We start from the raw sequence: 15,734 nt of genomic DNA on the forward strand, positions 1-15,734 counted from the left end.
CCCAGAGGCTCCTTATATTATCCTCATTTTTTTGGATTCTTTTTTCTTTTTGCTGTTCTGATTAGGTGTTTTTTGCTTCCTTATATTCCAAATCGATGGTTTGCTTCTTGGATTTACGTACTCTACTATTGAATCTGTGTAAATTATTCTTTATTTCAGTTAATGCCTCCTTCATTTCTGACTGTGCATCATCATTTCTGACTGGTCCTTTTTTATGCTCTTGAGGCCCTCACTAAGTTTGCTGAGCATCCTTATAAGCAGTATTTTGAACTCAGCATCTGTTAGGTTGTTTATCTCCATTTCGCTTAATTCTTTTCTTGGGGTTTTGTTCTGTTCTTTCATTTGGGACCTGTTTCTTTGTCTCCTCATTTTGGCTGCCTCTCTGTGTTTGTTTCTGCGTATTACTTAACGAGCGGTATGGGGCTAGCTGAGACCAGATGCTGCTTGTTTGAAAGAATTTAGGAAAAACCTGAAGCAGGATCCAAGACAGGCCGATCCTATGGTTAAGCAAGTGGCAACAGCTTGGGTGGGCCTGAAAGTTGGGTGGGGCAGGGCCTCAGGGAGTCACCAGGGCGGGGCTACCCGTGTGAGCCAGGTTGCCGGAGTCCCAGATATGGCTTCTGTGTCGCCCCAGGGAAGGGCTCACCAAAGGAACAAAGGCCTCTGACAGCACCCTTCCTGGAGAAAGCCCCCTCTCCAGCCCTCGCTCCAGTGCCAAACAGTTCAAACTGTTCTTCCCTGTATGTCTCTGGTGCCCCTCGAGCCGCCTCCCCTCCAAGCTTAGAGGGAGAGAGTCCCATAAGTCCGTGCGCGGGCCCTTTAAGGAGCTGTCTGGGTGGGGCTGCTGCTTTAATTCCGTAGTTGTAGGACTTCCATTCAGCTCGATTTCAGGCAGTTTTGAATGATGGTTGTTCTGTAGTTTAGTTGTAACTTTGATGTTGTTGTGGGAGGACGTGATACCGTTTACCTACGCCGCCATCTTGACCGGAAGTCTCAAGATATTTTCTAAATTTGTTTTTGATTTCTTCTCTGACCCACTGTGAAGTGTTTAATTTTTACATATTTGTGAATTTTTCAATTTTCCTTCTGCTATTGATATCCAGGATTTTGTGTGTGCGTGAGGAAAAGATACCTGGTGTGATTTTAATTATAAATTTGTTAAGACTTGTTTTGTGGCCTAACCTATGATCTATTCTAGAGAATGTTCTGTGTGTGCTTGAGAAGAATGTGTGTTTTACTGCTGTTATAAGGAATGTTCTGTATGTGTCTGGTATGTCCATTTGATCTATAGCATTGTTCAAGTTCTGTATTTCCTTATTGATCTTCTGTCTGGATGTCCTATTTGTTTGAAAGTGGGGTATTGAAATCTTCTACTATTATTGTTTTCCTGTCTATTTCTCCATTTAGTATTTTAATGTTTGCTTTATACATTTTGGTGCACTGGTGTTGAGTTTATATATACTTGTAATTGTTTTATCTTTCTGGTAAGTTGACCGTTTTATCATTATATAATATCTTTGTCCTTTGTGACAGCTTTTGACTTAAGGTTATTTTTTCTGATATCAGTATGGCTATCTCTGCTCTCTTTTTGCATAGAATACCTTTTTCTATCCTTTCGCTTTCAGTCAACGTGTGTCTTTAAATCTAAAATGAATCTCTTGTCACAGCATATGGTTAGATCTTATATTTTTAAATCCATTCAACCATCAAAATTGTTACAGTTTTTAATCATTTCTTTAAACCCAGTTAATCTGTAAATCTGGATGCTTTTAAATCCAAGTATTTCTCACAACTAAAGACCTCTAGTAGCTTGAAATTTTTTCCTCATTTTATATTCTTATTTTCTTTTTTCTCCTTTAACAGAGGCAACACGTTTGACTCATTGACAACATCACAATCTGATTTCGAAGATGTGTTCTACAAACCCAGGCAACTGGGTCACATTTGATGATGACCCTGCATTTCAGTCTTCTCAAAAGTCAAAGAATTTTCCTCGGGAGAATCAAGGCATCTGTAGGCCAAATGGACTTAAGCTGAACCTTTCCGGTCCTAAGGAATTACCCAGTGGGTCTTCCTCCACCAGTAGTACCCCTCTCCCCTCTCCCATCATAGACTTCTACTTCAGTCCAGGACCTCCAAGTAATTCTCCTCTTTCTACACCTACCAAAGACTTCCCAGGAATTCCTGGCATCCCCAAAGCAGGGACTCACATGCTTTATCCTATTCCAGAATTATCTTCAAACAGTCCACTCACAACTCCTGGAGCAGATTCTTCTGTATCGCCTACTAAACCAACATGTTTATCCCATGCTTCCTTACCCAGTGACACCTCATGTACACTTCCAGCTCCCAAAGTGGACCTTCCAGATGGAGTTAGTTCTCCGCAGGCTGAAAGCCCAGGTCTCCAAAGCGATGCTCTCCAGTTTCAGTATTTTCAGGAGGACTGTGCCTTTTCAAGTCCATTTTGGAAAGAAGAAGGAAGTGCTTCCCAGTTCACCTTTGACCCTGCAGGAAGTAGAAAGGGGTTCCCATCAAGAGACAAAGAAATGCCAATTGATCAAAAAAGCTTAAATCAGTGTTCACTCAACTACATCTGTAAGAAGCTTGAACATCTCCAATCAGCTGAGAACCAAGACTCATTTGGAAATTTGTCGATGCAATGTCTGTATGCTGAAGATACAGCCTCTTCCTTTGTCCCCCACACGCTTTTCAGGAGTCAGCCCAAACCTGGATGGTCTTTCATGCTGAGAATTCCTGAGAAGAAGAACATGATGTCTTCCCGTCAGTGGGGACCCATTTTTTTAAAAGTCTTACCTGGAGGGATTTTACAAATGTATTATGAGAAGGGGTTAGAAAAACCATTTAAAGAGTTGCAGCTTGATCCACAGTGCAGGCTTTCTGAACCCAAACTTGAGAACTTCAGTGTGGCGGGAAAAATCCATACTGTGAAGATTGAACACGTGTCTTACACAGAAAAAAGAAAATACCATTCTAAGACAGAAGTCGTTCATGAGCCAGACATAGAACAGATGCTCAAGTTGGGGTCCACAGAGTACCGCGACTTCCTCGACTTTCTGACTACGGTGGAGGAGGAGCTGCTGAAGCTGCCAGCGGCTTCAAAACCAAAAAAGAATTATGAGGAACAAGAAATTTCCCTTGAAATTGTGGACAACTTTTGGGGTAAAATCACTAAAGAAGAAGGAAGGTTGGTTGAAAGTGCTGTGGTAACGCAGGTGTGTTGCCTCTGCTTTGTGAACGGGAGTGCGGAGTGCTTCTTGACACTGAACGATCTTGAGCTGCAGAAGCGAAATGAACACTACTTTGAAACAGACCCAGAGAAGAAGGGGATTGATATTCTTGAATATCATTTTCATAAGTGTGTGAAAGCACAAGAATTTGAGCGATCAAGAATCATTAAGTTTTTGCCTCTGGATGCCTGCCGGTTTGAGCTGATGCGTTTCAAGACTCTGTATAATGGGGAAGATCTTCCCTTTTCCCTGAAGTCCATGGTGGTTGTCCAGGGGGCCTATGTGGAGCTTCAGGCCTTTGTCAACATGGCCCCATTGCTTCAGAGGTCATCCCATGCCAGTTCCTTGCGGTCCTGTGACAACATAATGATACACTTTCCCGTCCCATCGCAGTGGATCAAGGCTCTCTGGACCATGAACCTTCAGAGGCAGAAGTCCCTGAAAGCCAAAATGAACCGTCGGGCATGTCTGGGGAGTTTGCATGAACCTGAATCTGAACCTGTCATACAGGTCACTGTGGGGTCAGCGAAATATGAGAGTGCCTACCGAGCCGTGGTATGGAAGATAGACCGGCTTCCTGATAAACATTCAAGTAAATATTCAACACCCTGAGTTGATTTTGATGTGAAATAGCTTCAATGTTTTCATCTTCCTTGGACTGAAACCAGGCTGAGGCAGATGGTAACTTCAGTCAGCTGAGGACTGCTTATACATTGCTGGGTGGGAGATGGGACATTTAGTTAAAAAGCTCGCTGATTTCATCCTCTGGGGCCTGTTTCTACCAGATAGATTTAACTTTAAATTAAAAATATATATATCATAAATATTATCCTAGACTAGGATTTAGTTGTAGATGGTGACATCGAGGGAAAATTTGTAGTTGACTTCTTGACATTAGCTTCCCTAGTTAACCTGTAAAGACCTGCATCCATGAGTATACCTGAACATTTTCACTTTCTTAGCCAGTACCTCTTCTTCCTTCAGTTTTGCTCCATGCGGTTTGAAAGAAGACTGCCTTTCACTGGGGAGGTGAAGGATGGCTGAGGAAGTTCAGAAGAGCTACCCCAAGACAATGGCAGATTACCTGTGGGCCTGGGGGAGGGAGAGGGGGAGGAGGCTGAGGTCTCTGGTTTTGGCGAACAGGTCGGCAGTGGTGCCATTAGCTGAAATAGCCTGGCTCCTGTCATCACTCTTCCTTTTAAAATCTGTCTGTTTCCCAGCCCTGGCTTCCTGTCAGCGTCCCTAGAATCACTAGATCTTTAAAAACATCATACCATATTTAGGCCTCATCCCAACCATGACTCTCTGGCAGGGGGAGGCTCAGGTATGGATGCTGATAAAAGGCTCTCCCAGGCATCCAGGGTTGAGAACTACTGACCTGGGAGCTCTCCTGTGGGACCTGTTATGGTCCCCTAGGCAGAGATCATCCCTCCCTGCGCTGTCTGTCCTTGTGTCTCTAGAACTCTGTTATTACCCTCGTACCTGTATTTACTAGCAGTTGAGCTCACTAAGAACAATTACAAGAGTGGGTATTCCCAGAGAGGGGGCTGGACTTGATCTTGGTCTTTGGGAATTCTTTTTGAAGACGTTCATAGCACCAGGCCCACACAGAACAACATTTTACAAGCATTCCATTGATAATTTACTGAATAAATCCTTTGAGGTCAAAACTGCTTTGTTCAGATCAGGTCTGTGTGCAAAGAAGAGGCCCAGGGAAAAGGCAAATAGACTGTATTAGGTAGAGTCTAGGGGGCAGGGTGTGGCTCTGGCAGGTGGGATGCTGTGGTCCTGTCTTGTGCCTTCATCATTGTGGAGGTGGGGGCGGGAATACAAAGAGTGAGAGGGTGCCTGGCAACTTGCCTCTGGGGGAGAAGAAGCATAGGAATAATAAAGTTGGGTGGGGAGGAAATCTATGTCCAAGGCAATGCTTCTCAAACTTTTGTGTGCACATGAATCACCTTGTTAAAATGTAGTTTGTGATTCAACAGGTGGGGCCCGATAACTGTGTTTCACACATGTTCTCAGGTGATACCAATGCTGCTGGCCCACAGACCACACATAGAATAACAGGGTCTTAGAATACATCTCTATTTTTCTATATGATTTTTAAATCAATTGGTGTTTAGAGAACAGCAGATTTTAAAAAAGGCTTTAAAACTTTACCCTTTCCAAGTTAGTTTCTGAAAAACCTATGTACTGTTAGGGGAAAAAAAATACTTAAATTGGAAAATGAAAAAGAAATAAAAACTAGTCTACTAGGTGCAAATTTAAAAAAAATTATATCTTTCCTTCCTGGGGAATTCTGAGGTCAGGATTGACTTCTTTTTCACATACATGTGATTCCAGGGGAAGTGGGAAAGGCTGCTGGACCCTCAAACGTCTCTTCTCCTAGCATGTCAATGCTTAATATTTCTTTAAGAGTGGGCAGGTTTTTCATTTTACAACAAAAGTTGGCCTTGGGCAGGAAGCTCAGATAGTTCTATCAGACTAAGGTGTGGTGACAGCAAAGGAACAGAGGAGCCTTTCCCGAGGGCAGGCTTTGGTGGGGGTTTGGGGGGTTGGGGGTTTGGGAAAGAGGTGGGTGGGGGGAGAAAGGAAGAAGAGGAAAAGAAGGAACAAATGAGAACTGCTGGTTAACCAAAGGAGGTATAGGTGGTGGCACCGGATTAGAAAGCAGAGGGAGTGGTGGAGGGTCAATTAACAAATATATCTACTGTATCTCTGTTTCCCAGTTTGCCTTTACTTTTTCTCTTTGTTCTCTGTCACCAGCACATCGGTTGCTTTCTCCTTCTCCACTGGCATCATTCTCTTTTCATTCATACCCTCAACAGTTTGTTTCAGATGGGAAATATTTTGGTTCAAGACTAGACTTATTTAGGTGTGATTTGCATTCCCTGTCCTGAGAAAGTGATGGTGAGAGATAACAATTACCAAAGCCTGAGAGTGCCCCCTGCTGGTCAGTACTAAGATAAATAATGATTTTCCTCTTCTATTCATTTATTTGTAAATTCATTAAGCCCCCAACGTGCCAGACATTGTCCTAGGGACAGACATGATACCTCTCCTCACGGAGATCAAAGTCTAAAGGTGCAGTATGTTATTAAACATTGTAGAGTATTTAGTTTTTAAAAGTCAAGGAAAATATGCCAGGAAACCTCAAGGAACAATGCTCTTCTTTACCTTTTTTTTTTTTTTTTTATCCTCACCCGAGGATATTTTTCCATTTTTTGTACAGATAGAGTGGGAGGGAGAGAGAGTGAGAAACATCCACGTGAAAGGGACACATCGAGTGGCTGCCACCCGCACGACCAACCAGGGCCGGGGACAAACTGCAACCGAAGTACGTGCCCTTAGCGGGAACCGAACCCGGGTCTCTCCGGACCGCAGGCCGACGCTCTAACCGCTGAGCCAAACTGGCCAGGGCTCCTTTACCTTTTAACAGTTTTTTAGAAAAGCAAGGAGAAAGGTTTGTTTCTAACATTTTTTTGGAGTACTAGGTCTTCAACTTGGGTAATTTTGATTGCAAAATATTCCAAAAGAGGTTTTTTTCTTTTAAAACGTGAATACCAAATTAGGTCATCTCTAGTATAATTTTTAGCTCTAAAAGCGTAGCATTCACAGTCACTTCATTAGCAACATTATACTAATTAGATAATAATATTGGGTTTATAATTGAATAGTACTTTGCAAAGTAATTTTATCTCTGCCGCTGTAGTATACCACCGCTCTAGTGCTGTAGGTCTGCTGACTGCTTTGTTCAATCCTCACAACCATCCTATAAGGTTTATGTTGTTATCATCACCATCACCCTTGTTTTCAGATGGGGAAGCTGAGGCTCAGAGAGATCAAGTAACTTGCCTAGGACTACACAGCTATTAAGTAGCTGAGCTGAGACTGGACCTTGGGCCATCTGGGTCCAGTGTTTGTATTCTTAACCACTGTGTGTCATAAAGGACATACAAGTTCCTGAATTCAGTTTGAACTTACTGTATCCTCACCGCAGGCAGAAGAGTAGGAACGGTAGTGGATTGTGGGATCTCCCCTGGGTATATGTGTGTGTGAATAAAGTTGTCACCTGCCTGCAGTGATCTGGGTGGCTTAGAACACCTCAGAGGCCACGGTGGTCCACTACGTGTAAGTGCTGCAGATGGCTAGTGAGCCTCTGTCGGCTAATTGATTGATGACGTCTCAAGGCCTTTACAACCTTAGAATTCTATTAGTCTTTCTACAAGAAACAGATGGTAAGGAATGAAAGGCAATTTATCTTTTAAGAATTAAGTGAAAATCCTTTAAACTCTTGTTTTTGTGCCTAAAGCTATATTCTGATGAAAATGTTCTTTCTGAAGCGATGTCAGTGCTATAGGAATTTAATCTGGCTTTGAAATTACTTTCACCTCATATATTTTTTAAAGTAAAGATAGCTGCATTGGATATGTAGATGCTATGGACAGTACAACGGAATCATGGAACATTTAAGGAGTTACTATAGTGATTACAATGAAAATATTTTTTACTCCATTATAACACACACACACACGTACTTTACATGACTACACTTAAAATTTTTGCATTTAATTGATATCCCTGCATCTGGCACAGAGCCTGGCCTGGCATAGAATAGATGCTCAATAAATGACACATTGAATTAAGTGAAAACAAATATTAGATTGAAACATTGAAAGCCAATATGCCCAACACTGTACATCTGTTTTCATCAAAGCTTTAAGAAGAATGAGTGGAAATTAATGTATTAAAATCTCTTCTTCTGAAGAAGGAATTTTTGGCATAGGATATTTTCTGAAATGTAGTAAAATTTCTTTAGGTTTAACTTAAAAAAAATCAGAATTTTTAATAAGGTGACCTAAATTAGGCTGAAGTTTAACTTTACATTAAGTATCAATCAATAAAGTAGTAAGAAAATGAATTAATTAAGAATTAGTATAAGAGCTTATTCAGTCTGCTTATGAGAGTTTTTTTTTTACAGATCCTACACAGTGGTAGCCAAATAATGATACTTAATATAAATATAATTTATCTTTTTTTAATTGTCACCCAAGGATATTTTTTCATCTATTTTCAGACAGAGTGGGAGGGAGAGATAGAGAGAGAGAGAGAAACATCGATGTGAGAGAGACACATTGATTGGTTGCTTCCCGAAGGACCCTGACCAGGCCAGGGACTGAACCGCAACCAAGGTATGTGCTGTTGGACAGAATCGAACCTGCGACTCTTTGGCCCCCTGACTGATGCTCTAACTGCTGAGCCAAACCGGCCAGGGCAGTACTACTTATCTTTTAATTAAAGAAACTTAGTGTACTTCTAACTGAAAACAGTTTTTAGGAGTTAATATATGCATGTATACAGTAATAAAGTTGTATTTGTTTTAAAGCTAGTACTTAAAAATCGCAGATTTCCCCCTAGTTAGTGCAGAATTGTGAATTCTGGTGGTATTTTGTTCAAATGGAATTCACACTGCCATAGTGCTAATGGAATTACTTGTTAAAGAGAGGGATGAGAGCCTTTTACAGTCAAGAGAAATGTTTGATGGCATTGAAATACTTTGACTGACAATTTGATTTTTTCTTCAAGGTCCCGATCATCCCCATTGTTTGTCATACAAACTAGAACTTGGATCAGACCAAGAAATTCCCTCTGATTGGTACCCATTTGCTACTGTTCAGTTTGGGATGCTTGACACCTGTGCCTCAAGGACAGAGGTCAGGTCTTTGGGGGTGGAGAGTGATGTTCAGCCACAGAAACACATTCATCAGCGAGCTTGCTACAACATCCAGGTATGTCCCAAACCTCTTTGGCTCCTGTTGAGGCTTCTAGAGCTGTGACCTGATTGATTTTAAATATTTGCTTTGCCCTCTTATGTGACCATGTATATGTATGAGTGTGTGTGTGTGTGTGTGTGTGTGTGTGTGTGTGTGTGTATTTGACTTAGAAAAGAGCTCAACCATGGAAACTTTATGATTATCAGTGATCCTAGTTTGTCCCCTCAGTTCTAGAGAATGTTAAGAGCCTGAGCACATAGTGCCACATACTTAATCAGCTTTCAATGGAAAACAGGGCATTAGAAATGAATTAACATTTCAGAAGCATATTTATAATAAAAATTAAATTAGAATAGCATTTTCCAATATGTGTGCTGTGGAACATGTATCCAAGGATAAAGTAAGTTCAGGAATGCTGTACACTAAATTAATGTTAAACAAAGGCTCTGAGAAGTTCTGCAATCAAGAAACTTGTTAAACCTTAACAGTTTTCCCCAGCTTATTGATTATGAAATCTGGTCTCTGTGGGCATGTGCAAGTGTATGTGTATGTAAAACATATATCAATATCTTCTGAAATAGTATTCTGTGAAGCACCCCTTGGGAAATGCTGAGTTGCTCTATTACAACAATTTTATTTTATTTTTACTATTATTGTTTTTTTTAATCCTTACCTGAGGATAGTTTTCCATTGATTTCTTTTTCTTTTTAGAAAGAATGAAAAGGAGGGAGAAAAAGAGAGAGAGAGAGAGAAACATTGATGTAAGAGAGCCACATTGATTGGTTATCTTCCACATGACCCCGACTGGGGACAGGGATAGAACCTGCAACCCAGGTACATGCCTTTTACTGGGAATCGAACCCATCACCCTTCAGTCCATGGGCCGACACTGTAACTGATGAGCCAAACTGGCCAGGGATATTACAACAATTTTAAATGTTCGCCATCAGTGCTTCTGCATTCTTAGGCCAGGTGAATGAAAGAGTGACATACATTTGCACCTGTTTCCAAACTGGCTTTCCTTCTCATCTTTGAAGTTAGTAGATATAGAGATAACCTTTGCCATATATTTCCCATAGTATCTTTTCTTTCTTTCTTTTTTTAAAAAAATGTTTTTATTGATTTTAAAGAGAGAAAGGAAGGGGGAGAGAGAGAGAGAGAAACATTGATGTGAGAGAGAAACATCAATTGGCTGCCTCCTACGTGTCTCCCACTGGGGATTGAGCCTACAACCCAGGCATGTGCCCTGACTGAGAATCGAACTCACCAGTTCGATTTGGTTCATGGGACGATGCTCAACCAACTGAGCCACACCAGCCAGGGCTCCCATTGTATCTTGAAATGGTGATATATTACTGATTTTGTTTACAAATATATTATTTCATTAGAAAATATTTCCAAAGCCAGAAAACATAAACAACAAATAACAAGCAGGTGGTTCCATTTAGAATTTATGTATTTTTCTTTTTGTTTTGCACATGAGTAGCATTTTATACTTTCTAATATCATTTTGAAATCTATGTTGCTTGAATCTCAGCTATGATGAATGCCATTCTGATTTTCTACTCATAAACACCAACTGGTGGTTCAATAATACAGTAATATGTCAGGATTTTTCTTTATTTTGGACCATCTGTTTAGAAGTGTATATGTTTGGATCCAGTGATTTTCCTTGTTATTGTTGATGATAAAGTAAATGAATGATGGGTGGTTGCTCTCCTGCGCAGCCCCTTGGAGACCTGAGCACTTATTCCCCCAGCAGCTGGGAATTGCCCTGGCTAAAGAAAGCTCCAGGTCCTGACCTCTTCCTGGGGCAGCTTTCGTCCAGTGACTGGTGAATGCGGGGGTGTGAAGACCCTTTTGCCTCAGCTTGGTAACTCTGCAGAGTCTCTCCCTGGGGATCAGCTGAAGCCTTTATTGTGACCTCATTGTAGCCCAACTTCTCCCTCTTCCTGTTCTGCTTTCTTTCCTCCCCTCCCCAACAGGTGCCCACCCCAACAGCTCTCCCCAGTGGACTTTCTGCATAACACTCTCCATCCCAGAGTTTGCATCTTGGGAGACCTGACCTGTAACACTAGGTGTATAAGTATTATGTGTGACTGAAATGTGGGTCAAGTGCACTCGGAGACTTTGTTCGTACCTTGTTTCCTATTCACGGGATGTGCCAGTTTCATAGTTTTAGAGGACAGCTCAAAATTATGTAATAAAGTCTCTAGTTTAATAGCATTAATAGCATTAATGGATCTGCACTTGGTGGCAGTCGGTTTCAAAATGTTACCTTACATTTAATAAGTATTTATTGAGTGATTTCAAAATGCCAGGTGCTGCTCTGGATGCTGGGGACACAAGCGTGAATAAGAAATAGATCCCTGTCCTCATGCAGCTTATCTAGTGGGGGAACAAAAAATAATCAGTAAACGAATAAATAATATAATTTCAAATAGTGACAGATTCTAAGGAGAGAATAAAATGGGTTAATAGTATTGAGAGTGATGGGGGCTTCCTTATTGAGAGTGGTCCAGGGGAAAGTAACACTTGAGATGAAAAAGATAAGGGGCAGGCAGATGGTTTGGCCGAGCTAGTTTACTAGCTTGTAACCTAGTTTGTATTAGTTTATTGGGGAGATTATTTGGGGAGTGTTATAAGTCTCAGGTGGGCCAAAGCTTGGATCTATTATATGGGGGTATAATTGATCACATGCCTAGCCAGAGGTCTGTCTTATCAATATATGTATTCTGTATACATTTTATAAACAATACATTTAACTGCCCTGACCAGTGTGAATCAGTGGTTAGAGTGTTAGCTCACACACCAAAGTGTCGAGGGTTTGATTTCTGGTCAAGGGCACATACCTCGGTTGCAGGTTTGATCCTAGGCTCTGTCTTGGGTGTGTATGGGAGGCAAAACGGTTGATGTGTCTTTCTCACATCGATCTCTCTCTCTCTCCCCCTCAATCCCTCCCTTCATCTCAGCCAGTGAGACTCAGTGGGTTGAGCATCGGCCCATGGACTTAGAGGTCCTGGTTTGATTTTCAGTCAGGGCACATGCCGGGGTTTCTGGCTTGATCTCCAGTAGGGGGCGTGCAGGAAGCAGCTGATCAATGTTTCTCTCTCACATCGATGTTTCTATCTGTCTCTTCCTCTCAAAAATCAACAAAAAACATTAAAAAAAAAAAGAAAGAAAAAAATATCCTCGGGTGAGGATTAATAACAACACACACACACACACACACACACACACACACACATATCTTAGAAGAGGAGAGAATTTTAGTTCTTTTCAAGATTTAACCTTAGATGGTTAAATCTATAAAAATTATAGATGGAAGGAGAAGGACTGGGTGGGGGTGGGGGTTGTTGCCTAAAGGAGAGGAGAGTGCCTCCCTGCAGAGCTAGCCTGAGAGGATGGAAGGGCTGTGTCTGTGTCCAAAGGGTGATGTGGCTGCAGCCTTTGCCTCATGTATGAAATGGGACTGAACAGGTGCTTGTGCTGTGTTGCATTTGTTAATGCTGCCCATGTTTTGCTTTTGCATAACAGGTTGAAATAGAAAAGAAGTGGATTAAAATCGATGGAGAAGACCCAGATAAAGCTGGTGACTGCATAACTCAGTAGGAGTAGCAAGAGTTAATGCTGACGACCCATTTTCAAATATGTAATTTATAGAAACCACACACAGCTCTGCTACTGTGTAGTGGAAATGACTTCTGAACAGAGGGCTTAGGACAGGTCCAGTGGCTGTGTTTTAGAGAAGTTTAGGCCTGAAACCAAACAATCTATATTTGATATGTTTTTTTCCCCAGGAGTTTAATCCAAAATGTGTCTATAATTTACGTGATGTTTCTGCTTCCTATTGAAACTCAAAGGTGCTGTTATTCAGTGTGTGACCCAACCGCCAGTTTGGCTAACGGGTTTTTGATTTTTGATTACTCACTGGCTTATTATTTTGTGCTTTGGACTTGTCATATTTATTATCCTCCAGTTTCTATTTCTTCTTGCTATGTTAGCACCTGTACTGAAGGGTGAGGCAATCAAAAGAAACATAGACCAAATTACTTAATTTTCCCACTTGCTTATCTCTGAAATGTGGCCAGGTATAGTATGATGCTGACACCACAGGCTAAAATGGAGTCGTGGACGAATCTGTCCTCTTACCACATTGCGAGTCATCATGGGCTGTATTTGGTACCTGTCTTTCCTTCATGGCATTATTGTTCTCCACATGCATTTGTATTCTGGTGCGTGTTGCAAAGAAGCTATTTCTGTTGATATACACATTTTAGTACAAGTTACTAAGACCTATTGCCTTTTGCTTGGAGAGATTTCTTTTAAAATGGAATCCCAGTATTGGGTACTCATTAAAATATTTATGTACATTAAAGACGAATGTTTAAAGTTCATGAATATTCTTTCCCAAAAGTACAGACTCTGAGAATGTATTTTGATAAAGTATTATTTGTGATTAATACAAGCCTCTCTTGAGTAGAAGTCTAACTCATGATTGTTTTATGCCAGTTCTACTAAATTTAGGGTATTTTTCTTTAAATGAAACACACTAGTTATTTTCCCTAGATTTTTGACATTTCTGATCGTCAGTCAGCTAAATGTTTGATTTCTAATGAAAAGCCAGTAGCATTAGTGGTTATAATTTGTTTATAATTTCCTTTCAGTGTTTATAGTGAAAGGTCAGATTCTAAAATTTATGAAATCTATATTCTAGGTACTTTTTAGTCTGAAAAACAAAGTCCTTCATTTGGTATTAACACACCTTCAATTTATGTTGAGTCTACAATATGATTAGGAGGTATTTTTCTCTATTTACTAGATTTGTTTTGAGTCAAAACTGATATAATAATGTTCTTCCCAACAACATTTATTTGTCAGCCCAGATTTTATATCTTATGTTTTATTTAATATTGTGTTACATTCATTGTAATCTGTTCTAAAACCAGATTAAAACGAACATGTATGATGGTTTGTATCAATCAGCAGATTTTATTGCTTTTCATTATTTTGCTGTAACAGCAAGGAAGGCAAAAGTTGACTGTTAAAATGAATTGTTATTGCTCTTCTTAACTCTACTTGATGCATTGCTCATAATATCATATGCTTGAGACTCATTGTTGATGTATAGGAGGGCAAATCTGTGTGCGCGCCATTGAAAAACAAATCCTCCATCGTTCCCCGTCATCGGTGCAGCACATTCTGGAGGGACTTCGGTCTGCTCAACACAAATATGGAGGCGGCTGGACGTGATGCTGCTGCAGATCCCAGAGAAGCAGCTGGGTTAATTACTGCCATTCTTCTCAAATCTGTTTTGTGGCATTCTGCCCATAAAGAACTCAGAGTCTGATTCAGTTGAACTTAATAAATATTTACACCTCAGAATAATGTCAGCAAAGGGTTCAATTAATCACTTCTTGTGCTTCATACGTTGCCCAGTTTCTGTGACTGCCTCACTGCTGGGGTCACTCATTTACCAGCCACCTAGCCGTCAGGAGCATCTCAAGATTCAGTGTTGGAAACAGTAACAAACTGCTGACTAAAGCCAAGTGGAGTTTCTGCTGCAATGCAAAGGTTGATAGTGTTAACAGTGGGGTGCTATGGCATAATTGTTAATTTGCACATCTATTAGGATCCTTAAATATTCATTACTTAGCGCTAAATTAACATTCTGTGGAGGGAGGAGAGGCTTTTTAATACAATTCTTCTGACCTCAGAATGGCAGAAGGTCAGCTGTGACCTTGGTGCTGGAAGTAAAAACTCAGGTAGGGTCCACTTAAACTTACAAATTAAGAAGTAGAATCTCCTTTACTAGAAAGTAAGTGATGATCTTAAAGACAATAACTACAATAAGAAAAACCCCTGCTTTCAAGGTTGGGAAGGGTTTCCAGCATTTTAATTTAGGTAATTTAGGTCAATCCTTTCTGAGTTTGACCTTTTAGGGGTCAGTCATTTTATTGAACACATCAGGCTTCCAAGGACTTGACCAGTTTCTGACTAGTGGTCCTGCTCTAATTTTTCAGGTCTGGTTGCCTTACCAAAGGATCATATTAACTGTGTAAATGGATTAATGGTTTGACGGTTACTTGATCAATTGTACAGATCTGAATTTTAGAACATTTTCTCTTTCTATGGGAATAGAAATAGTTTATTCACTTAAAAAGGTATGAAAAAATATACTTTTCAACACATAAATAAAGGTTGTATTTGTTTTTTGTTAACCAGAGAATATTTTTTTCATTGATTTTTAGAGAGAGTGGAAGGGAAGGAGGGAGAAACATTGATTGGTTGCTTCCCACACTTGCCCCAACCAGCCAGGGATCGAACCTGCAACACTTCCGTGCTCAGCCAATACTCTATCCACTGAAGCACACTGACCAGGACATTATGTTTGTTTTTTTTGTTTTTTGTTTTTGTTTTTTACCTGATTTATATATTAAACAGTTTTAGGATTTAGTTTTCTTCCTTCTGAAACTGTGCTTATGATATAGCCTTTTCTTATAAGTTCAGTTAGAAATCCTTCCTTAATAATTATTATATCTTACTTAAAATATTACTTTATGTCATAGCAACACAAATATATAACAAATTGAGCTTTAATAATTGTGTAACAAAGTATTTGGTAGATTGCATATTGACTTTTCAAAATTAAAGATGTATTTCAAATGATTCTTGCTGTGGATGGACTTATATCTTCTTCTGCAAGGTC

General features: G+C 40.3%; 1 protein-coding gene across 1 annotated transcript in view; it reads left to right on the plus strand.

The window, feature by feature from the left end:
* STON1 (stonin 1) overlaps positions 1 to 13,898 on the plus strand; it is a 52,345-nt gene extending 38,447 nt beyond the window's left edge. Inside the window, exons 2-4 of the mRNA XM_036263210.1 lie at positions 1,864 to 3,840; positions 8,838 to 9,040; positions 12,563 to 13,898. Of these exons, the coding sequence (XP_036119103.1) occupies positions 1,911 to 3,840; positions 8,838 to 9,040; positions 12,563 to 12,637 (2,208 nt within the window). The 5' untranslated portion in view covers positions 1,864 to 1,910 and the 3' untranslated portion in view covers positions 12,638 to 13,898. The remainder of the gene's footprint in view (positions 1 to 1,863; positions 3,841 to 8,837; positions 9,041 to 12,562) is intronic.
* Positions 13,899 to 15,734: the final 1,836 nt, after the last annotated feature.

This window comes from Molossus molossus, unplaced genomic scaffold (assembly GCF_014108415.1).
Source record: "Molossus molossus isolate mMolMol1 unplaced genomic scaffold, mMolMol1.p scaffold_m16_p_15, whole genome shotgun sequence".
In the NCBI taxonomy this organism is placed as follows: Eukaryota; Metazoa; Chordata; class Mammalia; order Chiroptera; family Molossidae; genus Molossus; species Molossus molossus.